The sequence below is a fragment of the Hippocampus guttulatus genome, chromosome 2 (assembly GCF_054856545.1).
Source record: "Hippocampus guttulatus isolate MCC_2025c chromosome 2, RoL_Hgut_1.0, whole genome shotgun sequence".
NCBI classification, from domain to species: Eukaryota; Metazoa; Chordata; class Actinopteri; order Syngnathiformes; family Syngnathidae; genus Hippocampus; species Hippocampus guttulatus.
Genome location: NC_141262.1, coordinates 22,153,681 through 22,165,681, shown reverse-complemented (window position 1 = coordinate 22,165,681; position 12,001 = coordinate 22,153,681). Strand labels below are relative to the sequence as shown.

Here is a 12,001-nt window from a genome sequence, read left to right as displayed (position 1 = left end):
TTTGGTTCGCATTGCCGGCAGTAAGTCGGAATCGTTTCCAGTGGGGGTAGGACTCCGCCAAGGCTGCCCTTTGTCGCCGTTTCTGTTCATAACCTTTATGGACAGAATTTCTAGGCGCAGCCGAAGCGTTGAGGGGGTCCGTTTTGGGGGCCTCAGTATTGCATCCCTGCTTTTTGCAGATGATGTGGTGCTGTTGGCTCCTTCAAACAGGGCTCTCCAACTCTCACTGGAGCGTTTCGCAGCCGAGTGTGAAGCGGTTGGGATGAAAATCAGCACCTCCAAATCTGAAACCATGGTCCTCAGTCGGAAAAGGGTGGAGTGCCCCCTCCGGGTCGGGGGAGAGATCTTGCCCCAAGTGGAGGAGTTTAAGTATCTTGGGGTCTTGTTCACGAGTGAGGGCAGGAGGGAGCGAGAGATCGACAGGCGGATCGGTGCAGCGTCTGTTGTGATGCGGACGTTGTATCGGTCTGTCGTGGTGAAGAAGGAGCTGAGCCAAAGGGCGAAGCTCTCAATTTACTGGTCGATCTACGTTCCAACCCTCATCTATGGTCACGAGCTATGGGTCGTGACCGAAAGAACGAGATCCCGGTTACAAGCGGCCGAAATGAGTTTTCTCCGCAGGGTGTCCGGGCTCTCCCTTAGAGATAAGGTGAGAAGCTCGGTCATCCGGGAGGGGCTCAGAGTCGAGCCGCTTCTCCTCCACATCGAGAGGAGCCAGATGAGGTGGCTTGGGCATCTGATTCGGATGCCCCCTGAGCGCCTCCCTGGTGAGGTGTTCCGGGCATGTCCCACCGGGAGGAGACCCCGAGGAAGACCCAGGACACGCTGGAGAGACTATGTCACCCAGCTGGCCTGGGAACGTCTCGGGATCCCCTGGGGAGAGCTGGAAGAAGTAGCTAGGGAGAGGGAAGTCTGGGCTTCCCTGCTAAAGCTGTTGCCCCCGCGACCCGGCCCCGGATAAGCGGTAGATGATGGATGGATGGATGGATGTCAGGCTTGCGCAGAGCTTGCTGATGATCTGATCATTTGAATCAGGTGTGTTGCAACAGGGAGACTTGGAAAACATGCAGGACAGCGGCCCTCCAGGACCTGAGTTTGACACCTATGCTTTAAGGTATAGGTATCTAATTGCAAGCAGTTCAGCAACATGTAGACTAGTAATGTTGCGCTGTAGCACTTTGAGGTCATTTGTTTGCCATAAAGTGTATTAGAAATCAAATGTATCGTTATTCGACCGATTATGGAGCGACACTCACGGGCGGCCGTTTATCCTCTGCGAAGAATGTCTAATTACTGCAATAGAAGAAGAGAAGTCGAGAAAATAGCCAAGCCTCCAGTACATTTTTTCTGTCTTTCCTATACTACCCCCTCGTGGTGCAGAACGAGCAGCAAGTTGTGCATTAAACCAAAAAAAAAAAAGTGATTTAAAAACTTTTTCATTCTTTTTAAGTCTGTAATTATGACATTACTGTTTTTTTTAAAGTAAAATGTTATTCAGTGCTATAAACCCCCCACAAATATTATCTGTACTTTTTTTTGTGGAGGCTGGAGCAGAATGGGATTTCCACCCATCTCAGTGATTTGAGGTACAAGTGTTTTGGGTGTGATCCATGAAGGAATTAAACTGATATTTGAAGGATGTGTCACTTTTTGTGTGATCGGTTGGGTGCTGAGAGGTTTTTAGAATGTTTTTTTTCCCAGTCGGTCGCTGGCACATGATGACGATGTTGAGCTCACTTTTGCCGATTGACGCCAGCTCGTCTGAGTTTGTTGGAATTGGACAGAAATGTGACGACGAGTCATCTCATCTCATTCCGGCCAGGTGACGCAGGTGAGCTCGCTCCATCGGGCACACATGAAACTTTTCGCCGCTCTTGTGGCGCAAGGTAAGCGTCTCGTCTTTGTTGTTCGGTCGCCGTTTACGAGGAATTGCCCGTGAAACGTGACACTCGGTGACCAAACCAACCAGTTTGTCGTCTGTCTTTTTGTCTCGCGTGCGTGCGGAGCGGAAGCTTCTGTTTTTTAACGCTTTCCGGACTCGCCTCCCGTTTGTGGCACGCGGCGGAAGGTAAACGCCGCTTATCTTTCACTTCGGCTTATCTTTTACTTAAATGATTAGCCTTCAGTTTCGTTTGTTGGTCTTTGGCGAACCTTCTGCATACGTTTGACGGTTTCGAACCCCCACCCGTCCAAGGGCCCGACGTAGCCAACTTCTCTCGCCAAAGTTGAATGGAGAGACGTTCTTTTCTATCAGTCATGCTAAATGCGGACTTGACTTGTAGTTCAACAATACAGTATCATGTCGCGTTCTTACAAGTGTGCTCAAAAAGAGTCACTGAGTGAAAACATTCAAGGTTTCTGCCTGTGTTTTAGGAAACGGTCACCGAATGAGGCCTGAGCAGAAAATGTCATTCGAACTGTGTTCTCAATGAATCTCCTGTTGAGCACGGAGTGATTTCGGGGCTCTTGTTTCTCCCTCTGGCCCTGAAAAGAAGTCAGAAAATGAAACCTTGTGTGTTTTCATTGAATCCTTTATTGAGCAGTTAAACAAGACTGAGAAGTCAATCTCATTCGAACCCTTGAAATGCCTGTTATGGTAAACGTGTCCTTTCAGCATGAACATTTTTCGGAAAGAAAAACGCTCGGCAGCAGCTACCACCACTCCGCCACTGCCGCCGAGGCCCGGCAAACAGGTTGGGACGGACCAGAGTGGGTTGACGGGGATGCCGGCAGGATTTGGTGCAACGGTTGAGCCGCAGGAGGAGGCCGAGTCGATGGCGCCGAGCCTTGATGCACAGGATACAGCTGCGACTCAGCAGGTAAGTGTTGACACGTAAACACTGTCATGTTGGCACTTGCTGCCTTTTCACTGCACTGACGTTCTTGTACAGGGAAGCAACCGCAAAGCCGCAGGTCTCCCAAAGTCCAAGGTGTGTGCATACACGTGAAGCTGAATAATCCAAACAAAAGTCACACATGAATGGCACGTCTGTTTGCAGAAGACTCGGGTGATGGGTGTTATGCAGAAAGTCAACCCGTTCAAGAGTTCTTCGTCACAGGTAAGACAAAACGTGCGCTCTTGAGGTGCTGCGCTGTCCGTACAGGCTCATTAAAAAAATAAAAATGAAACCTTCCTCTATCGCAGACCCCTTCCGCAGTTACTGCTGATTCACCTGAACTGGGAACAGACACCACACAGGTCAGAAGAGTTGTACGAACTCATTGGTGGATATTTTCAACTGATACTTTTCGATCGACAAAGGGCTTCCCCAAGGAGCAGACAAAATGAGAAATAATCAATTTCAAGTGTGCCCCCCCCCCCAAAAAAAATCTCCAGAGGTCACCATCCAATATGACGATTCTTGGAGTTTTGTACATGGGTTGAAGCGGCAATTCACAGTACAATCAGCATTTTGACAGACTGTCTTTTCTGTGAAATCTTGTCATGTTGCAAATTCTAGTGAGCAGGGAGTAGGGAATGATGACTCGTTCATACTCCCAAATCACAACAAAAATATGCTTAGTGGACGTTTTGGCAATTAGTCCACGAGTTGACCTGGCTAATCCAGCCGCAATCAGAATTTTGACAGACTGGCAATTTGAGTACATCTCGAGTGAGCAACCTAAATAATTCTGACATTCCGAGTAGCCAACCACGTTGTTTTGAGTTTTCTCACGTATGGAAGAAAATGAATAAAATGCACAACGTGGCATAGCTCTCAATGATGTTACGCCTTTGAAAATATGTAAGGCAGGAAGGAGCATGTTGACTGAAGTCAAGCTCCTCTTGAAATTACCTTCACGAATATTACAAGCAAGCAGAACAGCTAGCTAGGGGTTGAGGATGAACAAGACTACCCTCTTGTGGCCAAATAGCAAATCGTTCCCTTGAAAAAGTGACGTCTCATCCCGCAGAACCCGGGAATGCTGAAAGGGATGATTCAGAAAGTCAACCCGTTCAAGTCTTCAGCACAGGTGCGACCCCCCCCCCCCCCCCCAGCACCATAATGTCAAAATGAGCCAAAATGTTGAATTGGCGAAGATGCAAAGTTTGGTCTCCATTTCAGGCGGCTCACAAGGAGCCTCAGGAGGAGTCTACAGAAACCCAACAGACAGAATTGGATGGAAAAGAGGTGCGCATCCACAGTGACACTTTTCAGCTGCAAAGTGCAACAATTGATTCATCCACAACTAGTTTGATAACCAGTGAGTGGTTTGGATCGGAGATTCTCAACTTGTGGGTCAGGACCCAAAAGCGGGTCGTGGAAAGGACGTGTTCTTAAATATTTTTCTTATTCTGCAATATTATAGAGGCTTACCAAGTTCCCACATGGAACATAATTAGGTAAGCGACAAGAAGTGGAGTGGCTGCCACTAGTTGACTCTGTGAACACAGTGAAGCTCAACCATGGTCCAAATCCTCCAAATTTCACCCTCGAAGCAGTAAATATTCTCCAATTTGAAAGCAGACTTTTTTTGTCTTTTTTCAAAATCAGACACTCGGAAAGGTTCCTTTTTACTTTGGAAAACAACGATCAACTATTTGCTGCTTTTCCGACGGATGCAACGGATCAAGCCAGGAACCATATCGGAATCAATTCATGTGTGCATGACGGGATGGCAACTTGTTTTGTTGTTTATGCAATTCATCCATGAACCGACAGATTAGGTTTTTTTTTTAAATTCAAATAATCTTTTGTTTGGTGCCCGGTTTAAAATTTCTGTTCCCTGCTTTCATTTGTGTTTGCTTGATTATTTAGAACCCCGGAATGCTCGCAAGTGTTATACAGAAGGTCAACCCGTTCAAATCCTGGCAGTCGAAGGTAAATGATCGCGTCCGTCAACTCGGAGGAGCCGCACATTAGCTTTTGCTTTGCTGCTTTTCGAATGACAGACTGTTGATTTTTTTTTTCTTCCCTTCCTCCAGCCCGACACCGCCCCTGGCCAAGAAAGCCTGACGGACAACCTGCCCGAGAAGCCGGTAGAGGTAGATATTTTTATTTATTTTTTCAGATGAATCTTATCTTGATCTGACACGTCTGTCCACTTGTCACCCAGAAAGCTCCAACCCTGATAACAAACCTTGAATATGTAAGATCTGAGATAAATTTGCTTGTGAGAGCAAATGACAGTGAAAATGACGAGTCACGTATTCCTGAATGTGCCGTTTTTTTTTCTTCCTTTTTTTTTTGCGGCACATGTCTTGCTTACTTCTTTTTGTCATTTCCCTAAAATAAATCACCTTTTCATTGGTTTCTTCATTAATGGGGCACACATGTACACCTTTCCACCTCCATCCCTTTCCAACACGGCTTATCCTGAATAGGGTCGCGGGAATTGCCAGAGCCTCTCCCTGTTAACTTTGGACAAAAGGCGGGGATAAACCCCTGAACTGGTCGCCAGTCACTCACTGGGCAACATATAGAGATGAACAACCATACACACCCACATTCACATCATCACTGAGTGGGAACTGATCCCACGTAAGTTCCACCACATCATACTAAAAAAAAAAATTGTCACCCATCATAAGTTAAGTGTTTGGATGTCTTTTTCACCCAATGGGACGTGTGTGTGTGTGTGTGTGCGCGCGCGGAATGCAGACACCACACGAGGAGACGGACTCTGTGGCATCTGTGAAGCAGGTAAAAATGAACAAAGATGTCTTGAAGTTTCACCTTAAGCTGTAAAGTGCTGTTATCTGCATGTTGAAAAGTACTTGAAAAGCATTTGGAATTGTTACGTGTCATAAAAAAAAAAAATTACCACCATGGCCAGATCGAAGAACCTTTTTGTAAAATAAGTCTCAACTCGAAAATGCAATTTTGCGTTGAATGTGGATGACAAAATATGGAAGGAAAACGTTTGTGGCAGGAATGAAAATGAAATTCTGGTAAAATTCAAATGTTTGTTGTTGTTCACCCAGGACGGGGCATCGTGGCCCGTCCCCGAGAGCTCAGACGCCGACACCATCGCGGAGACACTCGTAAGACGCCATGAGGCTTCTTAGCTTCGATGGTCAAATGCTTCTTTGCACTAACTCTCTGGCCTCAGTCTGTTTGGTACGTAGATGAGCTGAACAGCCGAGCGAATGAGCAGCCGAAGAAACGAAAGAAGGTTTGATTTGCAATTGCCAAATGTCACCTAGCCACTCCTTGTAACAAAATCGTTTGCTATTGTTGCCTGGCAGACCTTCAGAATCAAAAGAATTCTTCCCAATGCACTGTTTCGCTCAGGTGCCAAGGTATGAGTGGACCGCATGGTTTGGCTTTTTTAGTCCCGCGCACGTCTTCAGATTTATTTATTTATTTATTTACTCAGCAGGACTCAGATGCCCGCACTGAGGTAGCGCACAGGACGCCCAACGCCGTGACGCTCGCTCAACTTCGAAACTAAGTCCAAATTTTCAACATGGCCTTCTAGAAAAGAAGTGGAAAGAACATATTTTTTGACTTCGCCGTCGCGCTTCAACTTCATGCAACGCGAAGTGTCCATCCATCCTTGCAAAAATGAAAATCCCCGTCATGTTGTAATTTGTGTTGCGCGGCGGGTAGGAGGTGGAGATCCAACCGCTGGAGATGGTCGACATGCCCGCGTTGGACGACGTCAGCGCCGCGGACCCGCTGGAGGTATTTCACTTTTGATACCAGTGCGTGCACGAGCTAGATATCAAAAGAGAAACGCTTCTTTTCCAGGATGAAGACGGACTCCTGGCGTGGTGGAGAACAGTTGACGGTACGTACGCGCATTTGGTGGCAAGCAAATGAGCTCGTTGTGGACCCCCGTCACTTGTCATCATGTGCCTTTGGCTCAGGATGGAGCGAGTGGAATGAGACCACCCAAGACCACCAGTCTGAAGAGTAAGTTGATTTTTTTTTTTGGGGGGGGGGGAACGATGGTGTCCCTATTGCTTTCTAGAGCAAAAAACATGCTAGGGAGAGCGCCATCTTATTTTCTTGGGGGGGGGGGTCCACATACAGTGAAACTCCTCTACAACGAAATCATGTTTGCTGCAAGAAATTTTTCACAACAGGGGACTTTTCACGATAGCAAATTTATCTCAGATGTAAACACACAGAAACACGTGTGTACTCTTTATTTTTATTCCAATAGTGCAAAAGTATGAGCATACACTTGACACTTCATATAGCCAGCGTAGAAAGACAAAAAGGGAAAGAAATTGCAAAATTTACGATCAGCATTCACTTTCACTTACACCAGTTTCTTGCATAATGTCTTTGACTTTGCTTCCGCCATCTTTCATTTTTATTACTTTTATCCTGTCTTCAAGCGTTAAAGCTTTTCTTCACTCCTTGGTCTGCAAAGGTCCGTTTTTGTAGCCACTTTAGCAATGCAACATTCGTGCTACGTCTGAAACTAAAAATAACAAATACTTGCTGTACTACTGCGCATGTGTATGCCACTGTGGTGTTTGCTGTTGCCGTTTCCGAGCTAAGCAGTAGGAGTCGCTGTAGGCTGATGTTGGATTCGATTTTTGCGGAAGGCTTGTTTTCGTTGTAGTGAATCTCTTTGCGAGGCAAAGAAAAAGATTTCGGATAACGCAACAGGGGGACTTTTCGTCGTAGGGGGAGCAGAAAAGTGGGAATGGTTTTAATGCATGAAGATTTTTTTTCACACTAGGGGGTATTTTGCCCCATGTAGGTTTCGTTGTAGAGGAGCTTCGCTGTAATCCCAAGAGCAGTTAAACGTCCCTACGACGGCTACCCGTAAATGTCACAGGAATTCAAAAGTGAACCTTTTTTAAGAAAATGCTTCAAAAAACGATTGGACATGAAGATGAAGTGCTCACAATTCTGCAGACCCCCTCCCCAGTGAGCGTACCAGGCCATAAAGCGAATGACTGTCGAAAGCAGCATTGATCATGACTATTTGGGCCTCAGGGTGGTGGAAGAAGCGGCGGACCGCGTGTTCATGGCGGCGCGCCTGTTCGTGCGCCTGTTCAACCAGCGCGGCGCCTCGCTCCAGCAGCGCATCCTGGCGCTGTTGGCGCTGGCCGACGCCGCCGACAACTTCCACAAGAAGACAGTCTCGGCCAGCGTGGGCGGCGGCGTGGCCGGTGTGGCCGGCTCTGTCACCACCATCACGGGACTCATCCTGGCCCCGTTCACGGCCGGAACGTCGCTCATCGTCATGGCGGTGGGCATCGGCGTGGCCACGGCGGGCGGCCTCACCTCCGCCTCCGCCAACATCACCGACACGGTGCATTCCAAGACGGACCGCAAGAAGGTGGAGAAGATGATCCAGGACTACCAGGAGGAGATGAACGACATCAAGGACTGTCTCCAGTTCTTACAGGTGAGCTCTTTGCAAAATTGCCCTTTGAGCATTTCTTTCTTATCCAGCTTTTGTCCCATCTTCTCGTCCGCTCTTTGTCTTAGGTTATGTCCTTCCCATTTAAATACATAAGTTCTGGATGTGTACTTTGCCACTTTCATGGCCATCTCGCCTCACTTTTGTTTTTTATAAATGAAGGATTGTGTGTGATGTGGCTTTCGCCGTCTCCTATGCTCACTGAAGCATTTTAGCAATGAAGGCTGTACGCATCCGGTGGTACATGTGAAACTGTAAATACTGTTCGGTGCTGTTGTAAAATACAATCTCTATGGCCAATTGTATTTAGCAATAGCATTTTTTTAAAGCAGGAAAGATTTTCTATGACTGTGTGTGAAAGCGATAGCGGGCTGACGACGCTCGGATCACGCGTGTCACGTAACAGGAAGATGCTGAGAATTGAGTGGCTCATTGTTTGTAAAGTACTCAACCTTTTGTGGTTCGCAGATCTTAAGCAAACACTGATGTCACTTGCGTTCCCCGTGAGACACAGTGCGTTAGGACTGTTTACACTGGAGTACATTTCAAATTCCTATACAGGAAAAAAATTCTGAGCACTAACGGTTAAAAGGAAATGGTATCGTGTCAGTATTGGTCTCGTGGAATTATTTAACAAGCCTTTGCAGGAATACCTAATTTTGGTATCGTGACAATACTCACTACACTATTACTAAACATTTATTTATATATACTATATATATATATGACTATATGAAACAAATATACAGCAAAAATACAGTAATCCCTCGTTTATCGCGGTTAATGGGGACCAAAACCACCCGCAATAAACGAAAATCTGCAAAGTAGCGTCCAATTAACATAAACAGCTAAAAATAAAAAAAGTTTTTTTTAAGTCCGCAAACGGTCCGCGAGAAGCTGCAAAGCAACAGCGAGTCATATAGAGCAACATATACAGTACTGTACTCCATGTATATGTAAAAAAAAAAAAAAATATATATATATATATATATATATATATATATTTTTTTTATATATATATATACTGTATATACGTATATATTTTTTTAATATGTATGAAAAAATCTGCGATGCACTGAACCCGCAATAAACGAACCGCGAAGTAGCGAGGGATCACTGTACTAACATAATTTCATATCACTGTGGAGCAAAAAAGATAAAGATGGTTTCCACTTTCTGCTTGGTGTCAACTTCCAATTGGTGAACAGATCACATGTCGGGTCAGCTGACTGCAGATTCCTCTTGTTTTGCTTCTGATTGAGGAGAGAGGATTCCACTGATGCTCAGTGGAGTGGCGGATCTATTCTAATGGGATACAGGCTCCGATGCCAAGCCAAAACCTAAAAAAAAAAAATCTTCCTCGATTTGCCTGATCACCTTTAACAGAAAGCCTTAAATTAGCAGCGCTTCAGAAATAACTTGAAGAAAAATGACTGAAGCAATCTGTGCAGATGGGACCCTGCGGGTTGGTCAGCGCTTTGCTTTCCTCCCCGCCAGGAAGGCATGGAAACTCTCGAGGAGTGGGACTTTGAGCAGTATGCCCAGAGCATCTCCCAGAAGCATCTGAACCAGAACGTCAAACACGTCATGAAGGAGGGCGGCCGGGCCGGCAAGGCTTTGGTCATCAACACGGAGAGCTTGATCAACACGGTCCAGGTTCTCAGTGTGGCGGGGGGTGCCGCCAAAGCCGCTCAGGTCATGAGCGTCACCACCGGGGTCATGTCCGGACTCTTCCTGGCGCTCGATATCTTCTTCTTGGCCAAGGACTCGGTAGAACTGCGGAAGGGCGCCAAGACTGAGTTTGCCGCCAAGATCCGAGAGGTTTGCAAGGACCTGCAGGATGGGCTCCTGGAGCTCAACCACATCAAGGAAGAGCTCCAGAAGACCATGGACGGCATCCAGGTGGAGGAAGAGGACGATGAGGACGAGGACGATGAACGCATCAAGTCAGAGCTAAAGAAACTTATCGAGCTGGAGGAGTGATGACCCCTGGCTACAGCCGTCACGCTTTGTACCATTTGCAATCTTTGTCTTGTGAACCGAAGAACTGATTTTTAGTTTCTTTCAATAAAACCGTCAGATTTCTGATCTCTCCTCATTGTCATGGTTACATGAAGTCCGCTTGCCTGCTACATGACAAGCTGCTTCAGGCAGCAGTTTAAGACCTTAACCTTCCTCACTCTGTACACATTTCTAATCAGTTTTTCGTGGTCCCCAGCCAGGCTCCATATTAGCTGTGACTTTGTCCTTTCGACTAAACTCCTAACCGAGACGAAGCTTAGAATTTAGCATTACCTTTGGCCAGCAACATATTTCCTAAGTGTGAAGCTGACTTACGTTCCCACATGGGGTTTTTGGAGTAATGGTTAAGGCTGATTTTGTGCATGTACTTTATATAGGTGCTGGAAAGTGACCAAAAAAAATTCTTGTCAATCAGACACAACATATAATGTTAACAAGACTGCCAAATTGAAAAAAAAAATCGCCATATCGAAAATCAGGTTCCAGTCATGAAAAATCAGGCCTGCATTCCAACTGTCGGAAAGTGCGGGCGTGTCCACTGAACGTGTAGAAAACATGCTGTGCTCGTTCTTCACCTGTCAATCAAATACACTGGTTTGTGCCCAAGTGTCACATCATCTGCAGGCTGAAAAGGGTGTGATGTTGTGGTTAGTAAATGGCAAAGCATTTCTGTTATGTAGTGCCCCCAAATGACTGAATGCGCTCCTCAAATATTGGCACAGTGGAGCCAACTTGATAGCTTGCTAAGTTGTTAGCTTGCGGGCTCACAAACAAAATAAATGTTTCACTTTGCTTTGCGCCCCATCCCCACTGTGTACAGTGGGGATGGGGCGCTGCTGACTTCGACTCAGGGCGTTGTGAATCGGTGGGCAGAGTACTTCGAAGACCTCCTCAACTCCACCAACACGCCTTCCTTGGAGGAAGCAGAGCCTGGGGACTCTGAGGTGGGCTCTCCTATCTCTGTGGTTGAAGTCACCGATGTGGTTAAAAAGCTCCTCGGTGGCAAGGCCCCAGGGGTGGATGAGATCCGCCCGGAGTTCCTCAAGGCTCTGGATGTTGTGGGGCTGTCCTGGTTGACACGCCTCTGCAACATCGCGTGGTCAACAGGGAGAGTGCCTCTGGATTGGCAGACCGGGGTGGTAGTCCCTCTTTTTAAAAAGGGGGACCGGAGGGTGTGTTCCAACTACAGAGGGATCACACTCCTCAGCCTCCCTGGTAAGGTCTATTCAGGGGTGCTGGAGAGGAGGGTCCGTCAGGAAGTCGAGCCTCAGATTGAGGAGGAGCAGTGTGGTTTTCGTCCCGGCCGTGGAACAGTGGACCAGCTCTACACCCTTAGCAGGGTCCTCGAGGGTATGTGGGAATTCGCCCAACCAGTCTACATGTGTTTCGTGGACTTGGAGAAGGCGTTTGACCGTGTCCCTCGGGGAGTTCTGTGGTGGGTGCTTCGTGGGTATGGGGTACCGAACCCCCTGATACAGGCTGTTCGGTCACTATACCACCGATGTCAGAGTTTGGTTCGCATTGCCGGCAGTAAGTCGGAATCGTTTCCAGTGGGGGTAGGACTCCGCCAAGGCTGCCCTTTGTCGCCGTTTCTGTTCATAACCTTTATGGACAGAATTTCTAGGCGCAGCCGAAGCGTTGAGGGGGT

At 47.1% G+C, this 12,001-nt stretch overlaps 1 protein-coding gene across 7 annotated transcripts; it reads left to right on the top strand.

Annotated features, from left to right (window-relative positions):
• Positions 1-1,654: 1,654 nt before the first annotated feature.
• On the top strand, positions 1,655-10,416 carry LOC147208926 (apolipoprotein L4-like). 7 transcript variants are annotated; one of them, XM_086102228.1, is made up of 19 exons: positions 1,655-1,831; positions 2,615-2,819; positions 2,892-2,930; positions 3,000-3,059; positions 3,146-3,199; positions 3,916-3,975; positions 4,068-4,133; positions 4,761-4,823; positions 4,928-4,987; positions 5,604-5,645; positions 5,927-5,986; positions 6,055-6,117; positions 6,191-6,244; positions 6,322-6,345; positions 6,555-6,629; positions 6,696-6,735; positions 6,815-6,860; positions 7,902-8,316; positions 9,829-10,416. In XM_086102228.1, exons 2-19 carry the CDS (start codon positions 2,616-2,618, stop codon positions 10,312-10,314), a joined length of 1,911 nt encoding a protein of 636 aa, XP_085958354.1. In that variant the 5' UTR covers positions 1,655-1,831; position 2,615; the 3' UTR covers positions 10,315-10,416. The 7 variants fall into 7 exon arrangements, with proteins under 7 accessions (XP_085958354.1, XP_085958345.1, XP_085958371.1 ...); XM_086102219.1 differs by having other exon boundaries at positions 1,655-1,886; XM_086102245.1 differs by lacking the exon at positions 1,655-1,831 and adding an exon at positions 1,908-2,068 and having other exon boundaries at positions 9,783-10,006.
• The last annotated feature ends 1,585 nt before the right edge of the window (positions 10,417-12,001 follow it).